Source organism: Hibiscus syriacus, unplaced genomic scaffold, assembly GCF_006381635.1.
Source record: "Hibiscus syriacus cultivar Baekdansim isolate YM2019G1 unplaced genomic scaffold, ASM638163v2 tig00000132_pilon, whole genome shotgun sequence".
NCBI classification, from domain to species: Eukaryota; Viridiplantae; Streptophyta; class Magnoliopsida; order Malvales; family Malvaceae; genus Hibiscus; species Hibiscus syriacus.
The window spans coordinates 494,588-515,338 of NW_024061764.1; the positions used below are offsets into that span (position 1 = coordinate 494,588).

At 32.4% G+C, this 20,751-nt stretch overlaps 1 protein-coding gene, 1 long non-coding RNA gene and 1 other non-coding gene across 3 annotated transcripts; 2 read left to right on the plus strand and 1 right to left on the minus strand.

The window, feature by feature from the left end:
- Positions 1 to 7,963: 7,963 nt before the first annotated feature.
- Positions 7,964 to 10,694, plus strand: LOC120127396. Its single transcript, XR_005516541.1, has 5 exons — positions 7,964 to 8,136; positions 9,734 to 9,933; positions 10,033 to 10,161; positions 10,327 to 10,530; positions 10,611 to 10,694. It is a non-coding gene; the product is annotated as an uncharacterized LOC120127396 (long non-coding RNA).
- A 1,778-nt stretch (positions 10,695 to 12,472) lies between these two features.
- On the plus strand, positions 12,473 to 15,467 carry LOC120127303 (mechanosensitive ion channel protein 8-like). The gene is made up of 5 exons (XM_039145253.1): positions 12,473 to 14,064; positions 14,159 to 14,282; positions 14,358 to 14,651; positions 14,736 to 14,938; positions 15,023 to 15,467. The coding sequence occupies exons 1-5, from the start codon at positions 12,611 to 12,613 to the stop codon at positions 15,309 to 15,311; spliced, it is 2,364 nt and encodes a 787-aa protein (XP_039001184.1). The 5' UTR covers positions 12,473 to 12,610; the 3' UTR covers positions 15,312 to 15,467.
- Positions 15,468 to 15,540: 73 nt separating this feature from the next.
- LOC120132446 lies at positions 15,541 to 15,691 on the minus strand. The gene has a single exon (XR_005517004.1). It is a non-coding gene; the product is annotated as a U4 spliceosomal RNA (small nuclear RNA).
- Between the last annotated feature and the right edge of the window lie 5,060 nt (positions 15,692 to 20,751).

Consider the following 20,751-nt stretch of genomic DNA (forward strand, 5'->3'; position numbering starts at 1 on the left):
TATGTAAATAATGCAATAATGAATAAATCACACCAAATATATAAGTTCACATCATCCATAAATCCAAACAAATTCAAAATCAATCAATCCACAAATTCAAACATCCAAACAAATCCAAAGTCACAAAATCAAACAATCCAAAAAGTTGAAGCAATAATTGTTTAGTTCAAAGTTTTAAAGCTAAGCACAGAATCACATATCCGGATCAGGAGGAGGAAAACGAGCTCGCATAGCAGCCATTTCGTGAGTGAGTTCATTAATACGCGCATTGGTTGCTTCGTTGTTTGCACACATATCCCGAAGAATTTCTAATTGTTGAGCTCCCATTGTGGATAAATGAGACTCTATAGAAGTAAAGCGCGAATCCATGGTAGCATATCGGAAATCGAATATCTCCATAAATGATTGAAAATATGGAGGCATTTGATGCGTTTGTTGTGCTTGCTCCTCGGGCTGCTCCTCGGGCTGCTCAGGCTCATCTTCGGCTTCATCGATGTCTCGTATTAATTGCTCAAGCTCGGGATCGTCATCAGCTTCTGGTGGAGTTCGTGAAGAACTAGCTCCCGGAGTATTTGCAGAAGATCGAACCCATTCATCGGTTTCCTTATCCTTTATCCATCCCGTTCTCGTTAAGGAAAGAAGATTAATTTGTTTCTTAAGGGGAAAACGACATCTAGACCGACTCTAAGCCCAGCTTTGGAAAACAGATTACTCAAAATGCAACCGTAAACTAGAGATGAACATAGTTTTGGAAAAATACCTTGAAGAATTTCGGATTTGAGTGAGATTAGATGAAGTTTGCACTTTTTTGATGATTCCAACAGGTTTAGAAGATGATATTTGAAGTGAATTCCGATTAAGAACGTTGATTTGAGGCAAAAAAAGGAGATTTGAGAGAGTAGAGGAGTGATAGGCGGCAAGGAAGAGAAGAGAAGAGGGTTTGAAGTTTTGAAGGGTTCTGCCCGTGTATATCCAGAACCCCAGGGGGGTATCGGTTCCCCTGTGGGGGGTATCGGTTCCCCTGTGGGGGGAATCGGTTCCCCTTCAAAGGGGGAATCGGTTCCCTCATGGGGGGATCGATTCCCTCTGCACCAAAATGTTAAAATCCGATTTTAAACACCCAAAATGCTAAATTAATTTCCTATAGTGGTATTGGTAACTCATATATTGAAAATTAATCATGTTCAAACAATTAAATTAATCTTTAAACGATATTTGAACATAAAATTAATTTTTCATCAAGAATCATAAACTCCCCCTAACTAATAGCAATGAATACAATCAAAAATTACTATTATAAGCATTTTTCATTTATTCTTAAAAGTGCTAAAATTATTTTAAAGACTAAGTGAAGATAGGTTGGTCAAACCTAATTCTCTCCTAAGTGCCCAAAATCTTTCCTTGTCTAAAGGTTTTGTAAAGATATCCGCTAATTGGTGCAAAGTATCAACAAATTCTAAAACTACATATTCCTTAGTGACATGGTCTCTAATGAAGTGATGTCTTATTTCAATGTGCTTAGTTCTAGAGTGTTGGATGGGATTTTTAGTGAGACAAATATCACTAGTATTGTCACACTTGATAGGAATGGTACCAACTTCAAGGTTCTCTAAATCAATCCTAATGGGCAAAGTTTTTGAAAAACTTTTGAAAAATATGGTTTTGAGAAACAATATATGTATAGTTTTCATAACAACAACATAATTTAATCAAAACACAATAATTTGAAAATTAACATTTTTTTTATTTCGAAAATTTAAAATTTTTTGGAAAATTCTTGTGTTTTTGATGAAATTAGTTGTAACATCTAGTTTCTAATCACTAAACAATCAATGTCCGATTACTATTTCAACCTAGAACTAATTAAAACTAATATTATGTTCAAAATCAATGGAATAGAGAGTTTAGAAAAATTTATCTTGAAAGATGAAGATTGAGGGGATTTAGATGTTGTTTGCACGATTTTAATGATTCTAACAGGTTTGGAGGATTATATTTGATTCGAATTTCGATTAATATTGTTGATTTGAGGCAAGAATAGAGATAGGGAAAGAGTTGAGAGGGAACGGCGGTAAGAAAAAATAAGAGGATTTTTGGAGTTTTGGGGTATTCTGCTCGATTTTAACAGAACCCCAGGGGGGTATCGATTCCCCTGTGGGGGGGAATCGGTTCCCATTCAAAGGGGGAATCGGTTCCCTCATGGGGGGATCGATTCCCTCTGCACCAAAATGCTAAAATCTAACTTTTAAGCACACAAAATGCTAAATTAATCTTCTCTAGTGGTATAGGCAACTCATATATTGAAAAATAATTATGTTCAAACAATTAAATTAATCTTTAATCAATATTTGAACATAAAGTTAATTTTTCATCAAGAATCATAAACTCCTCCTAACTAATAGCAATGAATGCAATCAAAAATTACTATTATGAGCATTTTTCAGTATTTATTAAAAGTGCTGAATTATTTTAAACACTAAGTGAAGATAGGTCAGTTAAATCTAATTCTCTCCTAAGTGTCCAAAACCTTTCCTTATCTAAGGGTTTTGTAAAAATATCCGCTAATTGATGCAAAGTATCAACAAATTCTAGAACTACAAATTCCTTAGTGACATGGTCTCTAATGAAGTGATGTCTAATTTCAATGTGTTTAGTTCTAGAGTGTTGGATGGAATTTTTAGTGAGACAAATAGCACTAGTATTGTCACACTTGATAGGAATAGTACCTACTTCAATTCCATAATAAAAAAGTTGTTGTTTCATCCATAAAACTTGTGCACAACAACTACCGGCTGAAATATATTCCGCTTCAGTGGTAGATAATGCAACACAATTTTGTTTCTTTGAAAACCAAGAAATCAGCATATTTCCAAGGAATTGGCAAGTAGCGGAGGTGCTTTTCCTATCTAATTTACATCCTCCATAATCCGCATCAGAAAAAGCATGCAAGCTAAAGCTAGAGTCTCTAGGATACCAAAGTCCTAAACTAGGAGTGTCTTTAAGGTATCTAAAGATTCTCTTAACAGCTAGTAAATGTGATTCCTTAGGGCATGATTGAAATCTAGCACATAAGCAAACACTAAACATAATGTTTGGTCTACTTGCAGTTAGATAAAGTAGAGATCCAATCATTGACCTATATAGTTTAACATCTACACATTTACCTCATTCATTTAAGTCAAGCTTTGTTGAAGAGCTCATTGGAGTGTCACGAGGTTTCCCATTTTCCAGTCCAAACTACTTGAGCATATCTTTGACGTACTTAGCTTGATTAATGAAGATTCCATCTTTTCTTTGCTTGATTTGGAGTCCCAAGAAAAATGAGAGCTCTCCCATCATGCTCATCTCAAACTCACTTTGCATTAGCTTAGAAAATTCTTGGCAAAGAACATCATTAGTAGAACCAAATATTATATTATCAACATAAATTTGAACTACTAATAAATCTTTACCTTTATGCTTTAAAAACAATGTAGTGTCAACCTTCCATTTTGAAAAACATTTTTCAATTAAAAAATTTGACAATCTTTCATACCAAGCTCTAGGAGCTTGTTTTAAACCATAAAGAGCTTTTGTCAATTTAAGAACATGGTCCAGAAATTTTGAATCTTCAAAACCCGGAGGTTGTTCTACATACACTTCTTCCTTTATAAAACCATTTAAAAATGCACTTTTAACATCTATTTGATATAATTTAAATTCATGAAAACATGCAAATGCTAATAACATCCTAATTGCTTCCATCCTAGCTACGGGAGCGTATGTTTCATCATAATCTATGCCCTCTTCTTGAGTATACCCTTGATAACATTCTAATTGCTTCCATCCTAGCTACAGGAGCGTATGTTTCATCATAGTCTATGCCCTCTTCTTGAGTATACCCTTGAGCAACAAGTCTAGCCTTGTTTCTCACTATATTACCACTCTCATCAAGTTTATTCCTAAATACCCATCTAGTACCTATAGTAGATTTATTACTAGGCCTTTCAACTAATGTCCATACTTTACTTCTCTCAAATTGATTTAACTCTTCTTGCATATCCATAATCTAATGTTCATCATTTAATGCTTCTTTAATATTCTTAGGCTCTATGCATGAGATAAATGCAACATAATTACAAATATTTCTAAGAGAAGATCGAGTTGTTACCCCTTTGGATGAATCACCTATAATTTCACCATCCTTGACATAGTTGTACTCTCTTGGATAAGATACTTCCCTTTCTTCAATGGTTGGATTCTCAAAAGGATCATGAGTTTCCTCATTTTTTGTTTCTTCCTTTGATGATGGTTCTCCAACGTCATGTCTAACGTCATTTGTATTTATAACACCTACATCATCATTCACACAAGAATCCTTCCTTGGAAGGGGATTATCATCGAAAACAACATGTATAGACTCTTCTACAACTAAAGTTCTTTTATTAAATACTCGATAAGCTTTAGAATTTAAGGAATAACCCAAAAAAATTCCTTCATCACTTTTAGCATCAAATTTGCCAAGGTTCTCTTTACCGTTGTTTAAAATAAAACATTTACATCCAAAAGGATGAAAATAACTAATGTTAGGCTTTTTATTTTTGAAAATTTCATATGGAGTTTTCTTTAAAATTGGCCTAATCATTACTCGATTTATAACATAACAAACGGTATTTGTGGCTTCCGCCCAAAAATATTTTGGCAAATTATTTTCACAAAGCATGGTTCTAGCCGTTTCTTCTAAAGTTCGATTTTTTCTCTCAACAACTCCATTTTGTTGAGGGGTTCTAGGTGCTGAAAAATTATGGATAATACCGTTAGAGTTACAAAATTCAGTAAATTCAAGATTTTCAAATTCAGTTCCATGATCACTCCTAACACTAGTTATAGAGTAACCTTTTTCATTTTGGATTACTTTTGAAAACGTGATGAATTGTTCTAATGCTTTATCTTTAGTACTTAAAAATAGAACCAAAGTATATCTAGAATAGTCATCTACCAAGACAAATGCATATTGTTTTCCACCCAAGCTAGTAGTCCTAGTTGGCCCAAAAAGATCTATATGGATCAATTGTAATACTCTACTAGTTGATACATCATTAATGGATTTAAAAGAAATTCGCTTTTGTTTTCCTTTAGCACAAGCATCACATATTTTATCATTATCAAATTTTAGTTTAGACAGCCCTCGAACCAATTCTCCTTGCACTAACCGTTGCAAAACACTCATGCTAGCATGTCCTAGTCTCCTATGCCATAACCAACTATCATGCTCATCCCTAGCAACTAGGCACAAAATAGTCATATCAATAAAATCTAAATGCATCATGTATATATCCATATTTTATGACCAACAAGCATAATCGAAAATAGATGCAATGTCAATCAATTTTGCAATCATTTAAAATAAAACATTGTATCTTTTATCAAATTTATTTTTCAAAAGATTATGCTTTTAACCCATTCACATATAAAACATTATGCAATGTTGATTATAGAGATTAAGAGCACATGCATAAAGTTTTTGAAAATGTTATGTATTAAAACTTTATAATATTTAAACAAAAATCTATGCACAAACATTAAGAAAAATTTCAGGTCAAAATTTTGTAAAACCAAAGTTTTTGAAAAATTGATATCAATTGTTAAAGAGATATCAATTACATTTAAAAACAATTTTGACCAAAAAATAATATGATGAACTAGAGTTTATAAAACATTACCAAAAAAAAAAATTACCATGTTCATCATACAATATTTTTTTTAACATACATGAGATAAAACATAATTCAACATTTTAAAAACTCATGCATGCATAAACTAAATGAGCAACCAAATAATAAAAATTTTAAGTTTAGAGGGTACCCATTCCCTTTTATGCGTGGCTAGAGCATCTTGAATATCATCATCTTTATCACCATTGCTCTCACACACCTACAAGAGACATTTAAATAGATTTTGGTATCCAAATTTCTTTGGATCCTTGAACATTAGTTTCAATGCCTCTTGTTCCTTTTGGAACTCATACTTGTCTAATTTTAAATCGTTTTCATTTCTTTAAAGGACAAGTATGTTCCTTATGACCATGATAATGACAATGTGAACATATTGTCATTATTGAATTAGATGAATTATTTAGAATGATCTCTTTTTCTCTTGTTAAACTTTCAAGCTTATCTTTCAAATTGAAATTTTCTTTTTCAATACTTTCAAATTTCATTTTTAAGAGTTCTAAATCCTTCTTCAAGATTTCATTTTGATTTTCAAAATCCATTTTCATTTCTAGAAGAAGTTTGTTTAATTTGAAAATTTCTTTTTCAAAGTTTTCAGATTTTATTTTTGAAAGATCTAACTCATTTCTCAACATTTCATTTTGATTTTCTAAGTCTGTTTTAGCTTTTAAAAGAATATCATTTTTAGCAATAAATTTAGAAAACAATTTATTGTATTTGGAGTTCATGGTCTCAAACTCCGAAAATAATTTATCATAAGCATCTTGTAACTCATTAAAAGATTTTGAATTTGATATATTTGAGTTAGAAGATACCTTTGGCTCTGTGAGAGCTAATAGAGACATCACTTTTATTGGTTCTTCATCTTCCTTGTCTCTATAGATCTCCTCAAGCTTATCCCACATTTCCTTGGCACTTGAACAAGAAGAAACTCCTTTATATATATTAGGATCAATTGCACAACACAACATGTGCATAGCCTTTGAGTTTTGTTGAGCTTCCTTCTGTTCTTGAACACTCCACTTCTTTGCCTTCTTAGTATGAGAGGAATATCCTTTCTTGATTATCATCCAAGCTTCCATATCAAATGCTTTGATGAATATCATCATACACCTCTTCCAATGAAGATAATTTGTTCCATTGAAGTGTGGAGGCACGTCAATAGGTCTGGATTCTTCCATAGAGAATGAACCGGAAGTAGACGCCATCTTTATCGATTTAACTCTTCCCGGATCGACTCAAGAGGCGATTAAACCTTCAAATGAGTGAGGCTCTGATACCAATTGTTGAGTTAATCGATTGACAGAATCGACCAAGAGGGGATGAATTGATAATTAAAATTTTGGTGGAAGCTTTTGCAGAAAATTGAAAGTAATTGCACAGCGATTTAGAGTGGTTCGACTTTATCAACCAAAGTCTACGTCCACTACCTTAGCTATCCACACTAAGGATTTTCCAACAAATTCACTAATTTGTTCTTTCTTTTGAGGACAAAGAGTAACCTTATAGCTCCATCAAGAATTATACCACAAATTCTTGAGTACACTCTTTTTCAAAGAGAAATACACAAATTTGCAAACTTACAAGGAAAACCTCACAAGGTAAGATGTTTGCACAATTCTAGAACAAGAAAAGAACACTCAAAGATAATTACAAATGAGCACAAATGGTATTCTTGAAAGCAAAATGAATATTGAAATGAAAATTGGCTTGATTTGTACAAACTTGGTGTTTGATGCTTTCTCTCTTGTTTCTCTATGATTTCTTATTGATCAAAGGCTTCAGAACTTGTTTAAATTCACCTTGAATCACTTCTGAACGTTGGGGATGATTAGTGAAGATCATATAACCGTTTTAGTGTGAAAACAATTAATAAAACAGCTTGGAGCGTGGGGAAATCGATACCCCCTATGGGGAATCGGTTCCCTAAGTGTAAAATTTAAATATTTCGACCGTTATACAAGGGGGAATCGGTACCCCTGGGGGAGAATCGGTTCCCTCCGAGCATACTGGAATTCTCAGAGCCAAACCATTCAGGGGTGAATCAGTTCCTTCTGAGCAATCTGGAATTTTTGGCTTTGAAATAATTCAAAATACTTTGTAAAATTATTTTGAAATTGTTTTAAGATTAAAACTTAATTTTACACTTGAGTAAGGATTAAAAATGATTTTTGAAAGATTTGGAGTAATGTTTTGATATTCGAATAGTTATATCGAATATACTTAGAAAATCATTTGAAAAATCTCGTACCCGTCTACGATTCTGGGTCGTGAAAGGGCGATCGTGATTAACTTGGAACATATTAAGGCAATCATCACAGCGCAAGAGGTTTTGCTTTTGAATTCTAAGGATCCTTCGGTTACCCCCTTCGTTGATGAGATTCAGAGCCGACTTTTGTGACATTTTCAAGCAACCAAAGACCAGGTTCGTTATTTATTAATTTGATTTCTTTAGTTATATATATGTTTGTTTAGTTGATGTTCTATCATGGCATTTTGATTTAGGGTTCTTATTTATTTTCCTGCTTTATTTTTGCATCGATGAAATTTTCTTATTTCAATTAGGTAAAATCATGTATTCTATCACAGTATTCACTGTGAATTGATAATTTAGGGGAGAAAATACAGAAATTGATATCTTTCCTTCATAATTGCAGTCAAATCAACACTCGCCTTCGAGTCTAAGTAACGTAGTGGAATTCAACAACATAATTGCCTTCTAGAATTTAGCGATAATAAGCTTAAATGTTATCCTGTCACAATTTATTGACTTAACTTATAGATACCTGCTAGCTCAGCTGGTGGTTACACTCCATTTTCGTAACTAATAATCAGCTTGGCAGCTCTCAGCATGTCGGTGATAAGCTCAGTAGCTGCCAGCTGCTGCTTTGCATGCTCATTTACCTTCTTTCTGCAAGTAGGTGTGTTCAAAATTCGGTTTTAATCGAATTAACCGATCGAACCGAATTAATTCGGTTAATTTGATCGGCCACCGAATTAGTTCGGTCGGAGAACGGTTAAGGTTTTTTTAGATATTCGGTTAACGGTTAATTCGGTTCGAAATCGGTTAATTAACCGAATTAACCGAAATAAAATTTTAAATTTTAAATATATTATATATAACATATGGGCTCAGCCCAAACCATTTAAAATCCAATTAATAATTTAAGATCCAATAACTTTTAAACCTAAATCAATATTAATTAATTAAAAAATTTATATAAAATTTATATTTTATAATTATATATTATTTAAATTAATTGTAAACTATTTTTTTGAATTAAAAAATATTATATATATTATATATAACATATGGGCTCAGCCCAAACAATTTAAAACCCAATTAATAATTTAAGATTCAATAACTTTTAAACCTAAATCAATATTAATTAATTAAAAAATTTATATAAAATTTTTATTTTATAATTATATATTATTTAAATTAATTATAAACTGTTTTTTTGAATTATAAAATATTTAATTTTTATATAAATTAGAAAATTTTAAAAAATTTCGGTTAATTCGAAAATTAACCGAATTAACCGAAATTTATTCGGTTCGGTTAATATTTTCGAAAAAAAATTCGGTTCGGTTAACGGTTAAAGAAAAAAAAAAAGTTCGGTTAATTCGAAAATGGTAGTTCGGTCGGTTCGGCCACCGAATTAACCGAATGAACACCCCTAGACTTGCAAGTAGTCAGTCAGTCATGTTGCTATAGCTCAATATCCTAGGTTACTTGGATTTAATTGTGTGATGGGTACGAGTATGTGCCCACACTCGAATGCTTAAATTTTAAAAAGTTCCTCCTTGTATATGGAGTGTTCTTGGAGGGTCATGTCCTTGTACATATTTCAAAGTGTTAGTCTCCAGTACTTACAGAAAAAAATTGAGTCAGGAAAATAGTCAATATCAGCTCCTGCTGGTTCTTTCTTGGTTCTCTACCAATTTCCATTTTGTTACTAGGCTCTACAACTGATTCTTTTTCATATTCATTGGCCAAATCGTTTAGTTTTCTTCTTTAGGAAGGTGCGGTTGATGATTCCAACTACATAATTCTATCGAGTTCTCAAAATTTGTCATCAAGGTTTTCACAGCCTCAGAATCTGGATGATGAAGGTAAATCAGAAGAGAAACAGAGTCTTGAGAACCCAAATGGCTTCAAGATTCTTCCATTTGTGTTTGTTGCATTGGAGGCATGCCTTGAAGCTGCTTAGAAAATGAAGTTAGTAACTCTCTCTCTCTTAGTTTGTCTGTGAACTTTTTTGTTACCATCACGCTGTTTTTTTCGTTATGTTTTGGTTATTGTTTTATTCCGGTGCAGGCAAAGACATTGGAGCTAGAGGCTCATCCTGCCTTAGATAAATTGACATCAAAGATCAGTACTCTCAATTTGGAGCGGGTTCACCAAATTAAAAGTCGATTAGTTGCAATAACTGGGAGCATCCAGAAGGTTGTGTATTTAAACATAACCATGCAGAGTGTCATATGTGTGACATTTGAGCCGAGTTGACATCAATCAATTGAACATTGCATTTGTTTTAACTTCCATTTTTTGTTTTTTTTTTTTTCTTTCTTCCATTTTCAATTCTAAACTTATGTATATACTTATTCTCAGGTAAGGGATGAATTGGAGCACTTGCTAGATGATGATGAAGATATGGCTGAGATGTATTTAACTGGGAAAGAACTACTTGAAAATTCATCAACCTCGTCTATGAATGATAGAGAAGACATGGGTGGTGAAGTTCTTCGACCATACATCAATGATAGGTGCTAAACAATTTCACCGTTTGATTTCATCAAAGATTCACCTTTTCAGGTAAACGATATAGTTAATCAAATAAAAATTATTATACAATATTAATTGTAGTAACTAATGTTGATTATTTTAATTTGTAGCTTCAAATGATACTCTCAACATCAACAGAACCACAACTGACTCAAGGTTTGGATTGAGATTGTTACAACGAAATATTCTACAAGTCATATTATCATATTATTTTTATTTTCTGTAAACATTTAAACATTTTTATATTTATAGAAATTAAATTATTATGTATTTAGTGAAATGTTTGTTTAAATCTTATTATTTTGCAATAAGTGAACTATTTTATTTTTTATTTAGATTTGTATAAATAATTTTATTTTAATATATATTGTCATTAAAAATGTCATAGAATATAAATTATTTGTGGTTTGCTACAATATCTCTTTCGTCACATATAAGTTGATTTTAATGCATTATTTGTGATAATATAAATTATCAATAAAGAAATCTTATTTAATTTTAACCAACTGTCATAGAATATAAATTATAAAGTGATGTTATGCATAAACGTCATTCATAATATTATTAGGTAATATTTATATTATGTCACTAAAAATGTGACAATTTCTCTTTCGTCACATATAGGTTGATTTTAATGTATTATCCGTGACGATATAAATCATTAATAACGAAATTTTACATAATTTAGTGACATAATTAGTTGTCATTGAATATTAATTATATAGTGATGTTATATATAAATGTCATCCATGCTACTATTAGGTGACGATATAATACGTTACTAACAATGTGACAATTTTCTTTTCGTCACTATACAATGAAATTATTGTGTTATTGGTGACGATATGATTTATTAATGACGAAAATATACATCATTTGATGACAAAAGTAATTGTCACTAAATGCAAATTAAACTATGACGTTATCTATTAGCGTCACTATATATTTAACAATACATGACGATAACATATACATCGTCACTTTTGACATTTAGTGACACACCTAAGGTGACGATCGTCGTGACATTGACTTTTACGTCACAAAATACATCTAGTGACATAAATTAAAGTTTTAGTGACAATAACCTAGATGCCACTAATAAGAAATTTTGTATCATTTTGAGTGATTCTTGATTATTGACGAACTATCACTTATTAGAACATAAGCACGTACGTGACAGCTTCTTGCTCAAGCTCCAACGATTCTATCTCAAGAACGCTTTGTCAAGAAAGTATATGCAATAGATCGATATAAAGATCTTTCCAGATAACCGATTCGCTCATTTAAAATTTTATTTTGATTAAGAAAAATAATGTTTTTCATGGTTAAGGTACGTTTTAATTAACTGGCAATGAATACTTTTTAAAATTTATATATGCATGTATTAAAAAAACTAAAAACTAAATAATAACTTTATATATGAAAACTAATCCAAGTGGCAGCCTCTTAATTCTCGAACGTGACAACGGTGGGAGCTTCATTTTTCATGGAACCGTAAGTACTACAGCTCCACATGAAAAGAATCTGCATGAGAATTTCTGGCTGGACATTGGAATTTATGCTAAATGCAAACGAAGAAAAGAAGATAAAAAGACTCCATCACTATAAGATGCTCTTCGAACTTTTCTAATCACATGACTCATGACATAAGGGGAATCTTTAAAGAACGATAGCCTAATTTAAAGTTAAAGAAATGCGTAATTGAAAATGTTATAAAAAATTTAATATTTTTAGTTAATCGCAACTTAAAATATTAATTTTTTTTAATTATTTTCGGTTGCACATATTTTTTATAATATTTTTATTTGAATCGAAAAATATTAAAAAAAAATTAACATTTTAAGTTACGTTCAACCTGAAAATATTAATTTTTTTAGGCTTAAATTAAACCTGTCGTAATACATAACTACACTGACACAACACAATTGTGTTTTCACAAATGCAATTTTAGCTTCGGCCTACATCGTCTTTCACCTTAACAGTGCTCGAATATTTTCCAGGAAAAATAATTTCCTACTGTCCCGCCATTAAAAAGGTGCACTGAATGGTCATCAGTACTATTCAGTAGTACTTCACACTAAGAAATTGAAGATTTCGATAACTTCCTAAAATGGAGCCATTGAGAAAATCTTTGAGATCATACTGTTCTAATGCAAAACAGCAACAAGGCCCTGAAGAGCAACCCCTCCTGATTCACTCCAACAACAGTGATACGGTAGAGTCAGTTGATGCTCGCGAGCAGAGCGAAGGAGAGGTAGTTGTCAACATAGACAGTAACGATGCTGCTGCTGCCAGAGAAAATGGGAACACCTCAAAGGTTCGACAACCTTCAGGTTCATCTAAGAAATCCAAAGTTTCCTTTCACGAAGTGCTGACCGAAGCTGTGCGGCAGAAGGGCAAGGACTTGCCAGGCCAAAGTGAAGCACGCCAATGGTCTTTCGGTTCTGGGGTAGGACAGTTTTCGAGGTGTGATTCAAAAGATTATCTTCGGCAGAACTCATGGAGGCAACTGGTGAACAAAACCAAGTCTAGGTTGCTTGACCCAGTTGAGAACCGATATGGAAGAAGCTACTCCGAAGAAGAAGAGTTCAACGAAAACAATCATGACGAGGAAGACATGGAAGACAATCCGGATGAATATAAGGCACTGAAATTCAGCGCATTGACAATACTTCAATGGTTAAGTCTGGTTCTAATTATAGCAGCCTTAGTTTGTAGCGTCCTCATCCCTGGTCTCAAAAGACTAATGCTTTGGGATCTTCACTTATGGAAATGGGAGATAATGGTTTTGGCATTAATTTGTGGACGACTCGTTTCGGGTTGGGGAATTCGGCTAGTTGTGATCTTTATCGAGCGCAATTTTCTTCTGCGGAAACGAGTTCTGTATTTCGTTTACGGATTGAGGAGGCCTGTTCAGAATAGCCTCTGGTTGGGTCTGGTATTGCTTGTGTGGCATTGGATATTTGATGATAAAGTCCAGAAGGAGACCAACAGCAAGGTTTTACCCTACGTGACAAAGATTATCATATGTTTCTTGGTGGCTACATTGATATGGCTCGTCAAAACCCTCCTTGTTAAGGTCCTCGCTTCATCATTCCATGTAAACACCTTCTTTGACAGAATCCAGGAAGCTCTTTTCAATCAATATGTCATTGAGATGCTCTCTGGTCCACCCTTTTTCGATATAAATAGCATCGAACAAGAGGAAGAGGATAACGTAACCGAGAACGAGGAGTCACAAAGGACTGAGGCAGAAGTAGGAAGTGGGAAACAACAAAAAACCAGTGTAGTTGAGAATGATCCAAGAACTCAGAGGAGAATATCTAAGAGGAAAGTTGATGGTATCCAACTCGACCACCTTCGTAAGCTGAACCAGAAGAATATATCAGCTTGGAATATGAGGAGGATGATTAATATGGTCAGCGGCGGACACTTGACTACCCTGGATGAGCAGATACTCCACTCCGAGAAAGATGATGAATCTTCAGTGCAGATTACAAGTGAATGCCAAGCAAACGAAGCATCTAAGAAGATTTTCCAGAATGTTGCTAAGCCAGATTCTCAGTAAAATTCTCTTTCCCCTTCCTGAAACTGTAAACTACTGATTTTCAATGATGTTGTCATGCTAATTAAGTTAATGACATGAATCTCCTATCAGATACATTTACCTTACAGACATCATGCGGTTTATGGGTCGAGATGAAGCTTTAAAGGCATTGAATCTCTTCGGAGCAGGAACGGAAGAAGAAGGAATCAGCAGGGCATCACTCAACAATTGGCTGGTAATTGGAGTATAATTCATATTTTGTGTTAATTTATTTAGAAACACACTAAAACACTTTTTTTCCCTCTTCAAGGTGAATGCCTTCAGAGATCGAAAAGCACTCACATTGTCCCTAAATGATACAAAAACTGCCGTCGATGAACTCCACAACATGTTGAACATAGTAGTAGCCATTATCATTGTCATAATCTGGCTCATGATACTCGGCATCCCTGTGGCCCACTTCCTCGTTTTCGTAAGCTCACAACTTCTGCTGGTGGTTTTTATCTTCGGGAATACATGCAAGACAGTGTTTGAAGCAATCATCTTTCTATTTATAATGCATCCATTTGATGTTGGCGACCGCTGCGAGGTGGATGGAATGCAGGTAACTTGCTTCCTTTTTCCTTTGTTTCCAGGGTCAATCCGTTGATCACTACTATTTACAAACATTTGTTGTGTTGAGCCTCAGATGGTAGTTGAGGAAATGAATATATTATCCACAGTGTTCTTAAGACATGACGGCCAAAAGCTCGTATATCCGAACAGCGTGTTGTCTACCAAGCCTATTGGCAACTTCTATCGAAGTCCAGACATGGTCGAAACAATCGAATTTTGCATCCACGTTTCAACTCCATCGGAGAAGATTGCCAACATGAAAAAAAGAATTACAGGGTAAAAAAACCTTTTAGAGATTTATCTCCTTCGTCGTCATTGTCAAACAAAGTGTATGAATTTGAGGTTTACTAGTGCAAGCAGGTATATCGAGAGCAGGGAGCACCACTGGCATTGTAACCCGCTGGTGGTTGTGACGGACGTTGAAGAGATGAACAAACTGAAGATATCAGTGGCGTCGAAGCACAGAATGAACTACCAAAACATGTCGGAGAGATGGGTCAGGAGAGGGAATTTACTTGAAGAAATGATAAAGATACTTAAAGAGCTTGACATTGAATATAGGTTGCTGCCTATGGATGTGAATGTGAGAAATATGCCCACTTTGGTCTCACATAGGCTGCCTTCAAACTGGAGTGCTTGTTCTAACTAAGCTTATAACTCGTCTAGAAGATTTAATAATGTGAGGAAAGGTGTTAACCTCGGGAGCATCTGCCACAATAATCTGTGTTTTCCAGATAGTATGGTCCTTTGTGAAAATATCTAGAAGCACGTCCGTGACTAAATAACAAGTGCATTATTACTCAAGTACTTAAATTCTTCACTTTGGAGCACATCAAACATATGATTTCAAGGTAAAATATTTGTACTGGTAATTGTAAGGCTTTACCCCGAAGGAAGCCCTTCCAGAAATTCTCTAAGGCCGCGGGCAAGCCCAAGCCTAAGAGGGGGTTTGGAAATAGTTTTCAACCAGCAATAGACGCGCCTCGGTTAGAACCTCATGAGCTGCATCATTGCCCCAAGCGCAAAGACGCTTACACCATGTGCCCCCTCGTCTTTTTTATAAAACTTAGGACCATCAGCACCTTATTCTCGAGCGATGTGGGATTAGAGAGAAGTATTCATCAAATTTATTAAGGAAAACTATTCTAAAAGGGCAGATTCAATGATATTCCAAGGAAAAAAATGAAATTATTCATCTTAACCTTTATATTTAGAGTTTAGCGTTTAAAAATTAATTTAATCCTTAAAAAAGTAAGTATCAAATTAGGAGAATTCATCAAATTTAAGTATTAATCTGTACAAATTAAACTTTATTTATAATATAAAGACTTAATTAAGAAATAAATAATTATTTCTTTTACTAACTTTAGGCGTTTAATTTTTTTCCATTCAAAGTGAGAGTATGATATTTTTTTCCCGTTATCATTTAAGTGTCTGACTATTAACGACAATAAAAAATTTGTTAAGAATCATTCAATTAATCAATGTTTGACACGTAACATGATTTTTAATTTTCTTTAATTTTTAAAATTAAAATTTATAATTTAAAAAAATCTAAATTTTCTTATTTTACACAAAACAACACAGAAATCTTAAAATCACAAATTCTAAATCTCTAAAATCCTAATTCTCTAATTAAATTTAGATTTAAGAACGACAATAAAAGCCCAACAACGAGTTGATAGATGTTCAGCGAATGTGATAACGACTAATGGTGAAAAAGAATTAGAGATTAGATGATTGAATTTTGAGATTTAGAAATTCGAAATTAAGGTTTAAGGGTTTTAAATTTCCTCCGGTCGTCATCTAAAGTGAAAGGAGTTGGAATTTAAATTTCCCAACAAATTGGCATCATCTAATCGTGCATGCGTTGGTCACTGCGTTGATGCAAAATTTGGGATTTGTTGGGTTTAAAGTTGGTGGCTGGTGCAAAACTTTTGCATCTATTGCTGGTTGCGTTGGTGCAAAACTTGAGATTCAACTCCAAGTTAAATTTTCCCTGTTCAAGCGGCGTTAGTGACAAAAAGTAAGGGATTTCGGTCGGTAAGCACGTTGGAGATTCGATTGATTAGTGATGTTAGATTTTCAACTGAACGACGGCATTGATGGCGGTTCTCATTTTGGTAGGGTTTAAGAATTTTGGGATTTTTTTTAAAAAAAATTTAAGTTTAGATATTTTTTTAAATTTATAAAAGCATCGTATTTTGCGTAATTGATATATTTTTTGGACATTTGTAACAAACCAATTCCCTGAAATGATAACGGAAAAAAACGTTAAACACATTTTAACGGAAGAATATCAAACATCTAAAATTAACGAGAAGTATAATTTATACATTTTTTTAACTAAGCCTAATGTAAACTTAAGAAAAAAAAATATAAAGTAATTTAAATAAATAACAAATAAATGAGGCATGTAACAATTTTTTATTGATCTTAAAATTCATATATTACTAAAATATTAGAAATGAAAATAAAATATTTAAATCTCAATCAATAATTTTTGTAAGCAATGGTCATCATTGGTGTTTTGAGACTAAATAAAGAATTCCCCTTCCACATCACAAACAAAGTTTTTCATAGGGCCTGTGCCATAAACCCTAAAACCCTAAAACCACCACCTTTTATTAAAAATCAAATACATAAGATAAACTCCATCTGACATTCATGAAAACATTTAAGATAGTTACAGGTAAATATTTTTTTACAAAATTTTCAGGAAAAGATTGGTGTTGACTAGATCTCCTCAACAATAAAGAGTAATGTTGTCTTTAACAACAAATTACTTAAATACAACTAGACGTCCTTAACATGAAGGAACAATGTCATCATTAGATTTGAAATCTTCTAGTGAATGATCAAATCCCTTAAAGACAACTAGATCTCATCAACATGAAGGAGCAAATTATCTCTCCCATGAGATAATTTCACTTAAAATGCAAACTTAAAATTCAGTTTCTATTGAAACAAAATTTTATCTCACTTGAGATTGTTTCTCTTAAAATAAAATTTAGTATCGCTTGAGACAGTTCATCTTGAAACATAAACTATAGAGATCGTTTCTCTTGAAGCAAAATTTTGTTTCACTTGAGACAATTTCTCTCGAAATGAAAATGTTATCTTGCATGAGATAGTTTCTCTCGGAACATAAACATTGAGATTGTTTCTCTTAAAATTGAATTTTGTCTCGCTCAATCCTTTGAAATACAAGCCTGAAGATTGTCTCGCTCGAAACAAAATTTTTATCTCACTTGAGATTATTTCCCTTATTTTTATCTCACTCCATTTCTCTTAAATTAAAACATGTTGATATTCTTTTATTCAAAAAGAAAAAAAATTCTCTCTAGAGAATCTTTCCCTTGAAACAAGATTTTTAAGACTGTTTCTCTTGAAAATGTCACCTTTTCAAATTATCTCTTTTGAGATACAAATCAATGAAATTATTTCCTTTGAAATATGAATTTTAATATCCCTTGAGATAAAAAGTCTTTTTCAGTTTCTCATGAGACAACATCAAATTTTAAAGCGAAAGATGGAACAAAACAAAAATCTGTTGTCTTTTTGTCTTTGCCCAATTAGTGTTTCCACACTAATGGGCAAAGAGGGGCAATTGTAAACACTATTTTAGTACGAATTTTCTTTTGAACTTTTATTTTAAAATGTTTGAACTTATTTTTAAATTCTTTTAATTATTTTCTTTAATTGCTTTCTTTAATTGATTTACATTACTTTTACTTTTAATTTTAAGTATATTTAATGATTAGTAAATAAATTAGGTTTATTAATTAAATAGATAGGTTAACTTTATGATAATTATACAATTATTATTATTATTATTAAATATTGAATAGATAGTGTATATTTAAATAAAATGTAAACAACACTAATACTTTTATTTACATGTAGGTCCAAATTCTACTTACAAGTCCAAGTGAAACATAATCAACAAAGCTCAATGACTTAATATGGTAGCCCACCTGGAAAACTAGGGATTTGTGTGAACTCTTTAGCCGTCAAACAATACCCGTTAGATCTGAAGAAGATCCAACGGTGCACAAGCATCAGTAGTTAGGGTTTCATCAAACTCGTTCTCGCCACCGCCAAGGTCTTCTAGAGACATCCACGCGCGCGCTCTAGTCACCCCACGCACACTAGCAAGCATCACACGTTGTGGTCCAGAGCCCATAAATATAACACCCTTATCCCGTATGTGCCTCGTAATACGAGCTAAAGATGTCACATCAACTTAACTGACATTTGTTGAACTTAAATGCTTAAAAATTTTGTTTTATTTAATCATTTGCTTTTTAACTTTAAAGAATTTTTCCTTAATCATATAAATTTATACAATATTGTTTGATCATTGAAACTAATCCGATTTCAGTCGGTAATTAGACCGTTCAATGTTGTTTCATATCCATATACAATTACCTAATACCACTTGATTTTAAACCATTTAAAATATAACATTTATACTATTTACTCATAAATATGATTAAAACTAAAATTAGACAAAATTAAAGAAAATAATCCCTAATTACTATTACAAACACTTTTAAAATAAATCTGATAAAGCAACCCAAAAGATATAATGTACATGCCACTAATAAGTCAAATTTAGGATGTCTTATTGATACTGTTAGTAAGTTTGATTTTCCATAAGATGCTGGCAAACTCCTCACTTCACGTCCACTATTTATTCGAACCTACGCATGAAAATATCATGCGCTAAGTAAAACTTAGTAAGGCATAAATATGGCTAAAACATAAAATCCATAAAATATAAACAATAAACTGAAAATTTAAATAAAAAACAATTAAAATTTCAAACTGGGCTAGTCAAGTCGTTTTCCTTCTAAAAACCTGAAAATCATCATCTCATGATTTTATCAAAAATAATGTAAGTCATCATTAAATATCATAAATAACTTTTGTTCTTTTCATTCAAACATATTTTATAACTTTCTTTTCAATTCTATGTCATTTTCTTTTATATACTGTCAATTTTCACACTTACTTTTTTAGCCCAATGTATATGTAAAAGAATACAAGGTACGTGAGTATAAGGTGCGTACTAGGCACAACACGGTGTCGAATTATAACTGAAATTGCAATATGATGCACTTCAGTACAATCATAACATGAGCACCAACGGTGTTGAACATTGGTACACGAATGTACAGAAGTTGAACTGATAACTTGTAACTGATAAGCACTCACTTAATGACATGCCAAATGTACCTATGACTCTCAATGCAACATACAATAGGCTTATATTTATCGTCATAGAATCATTTATTAATTTATGTCTGATAATTGTAAAACATCTAATAACTGTAAACATCTGATAACTAAAAATCATCTGATAACTGTAAATATCATACTTGGACAGTTCATACCCAAAATCATTCATAAAACTTAATGAAAAAAATATTATAGAAATATTCCATATTGAAAATTTATAAATCATACTAGAAAATAAAATGAGGTTGACTTATCGCAAGTCATCCTCGATCAGAGTAATTAAATAAATAAACTAGACTCATTTGAACAATTTACTTGTAAATCAAATATAAGTCTCATTAAGCTTTAAAAATTACTTCCACTACACAATTTATTGAAATTTCATATTCTAACAATTTGCACTACCTTCAAAGAAATATTATTATGTATTAATCTATATATTGAAAAATTATTCCGTTTGCACCACTGAAAACTAGACTCAAATATAAATCTAACCATATAAGACACTCCATCTAGTTTCACTTGTACAATTTATAACGAATTTTCAAATTTGATTGACAGAAGCTGTTTTGGACAGAATCTGTTGTCATATTTTTTGATCTATCACTGATTAAAAATTAGTATCTTTTTGTATACTTCTCGAAATCAGTTTCCGTTTGTTCTAAACAAAACTAGACTGATATAAGAATCCAAACTAATGTTCAAAACATAATTTCTAGGCAGATTTTCATGCTAGTGTCATTAACTTATTCACTAGTTCTATTAGCTTACTAAATAAACATATAAACTTAAATCACACTTCACATAATGCTAGGAGCCACTTCTTAATGTAACTCCAACACTGG

What these genes read in the sequence shown, in the direction of transcription:
- LOC120127303 (XM_039145253.1), top strand. Translation starts at nt 12,611, where the DNA reads ATGGAGCCATTGAGAAAATCTTTGAGATCATACTGTTCTAATGCAAAA. An exon ending in GTTGCTAAGCCAGATTCTCA is followed by an intron (nt 14,065 to 14,158) that starts GTAAAATTCTCT and finishes ATCTCCTATCAG; the next exon opens with ATACATTTACCTTACAGACA. An exon ending in GCGAGGTGGATGGAATGCAG is followed by an intron (nt 14,652 to 14,735) that starts GTAACTTGCTTC and finishes GTTGAGCCTCAG; the next exon opens with ATGGTAGTTGAGGAAATGAA.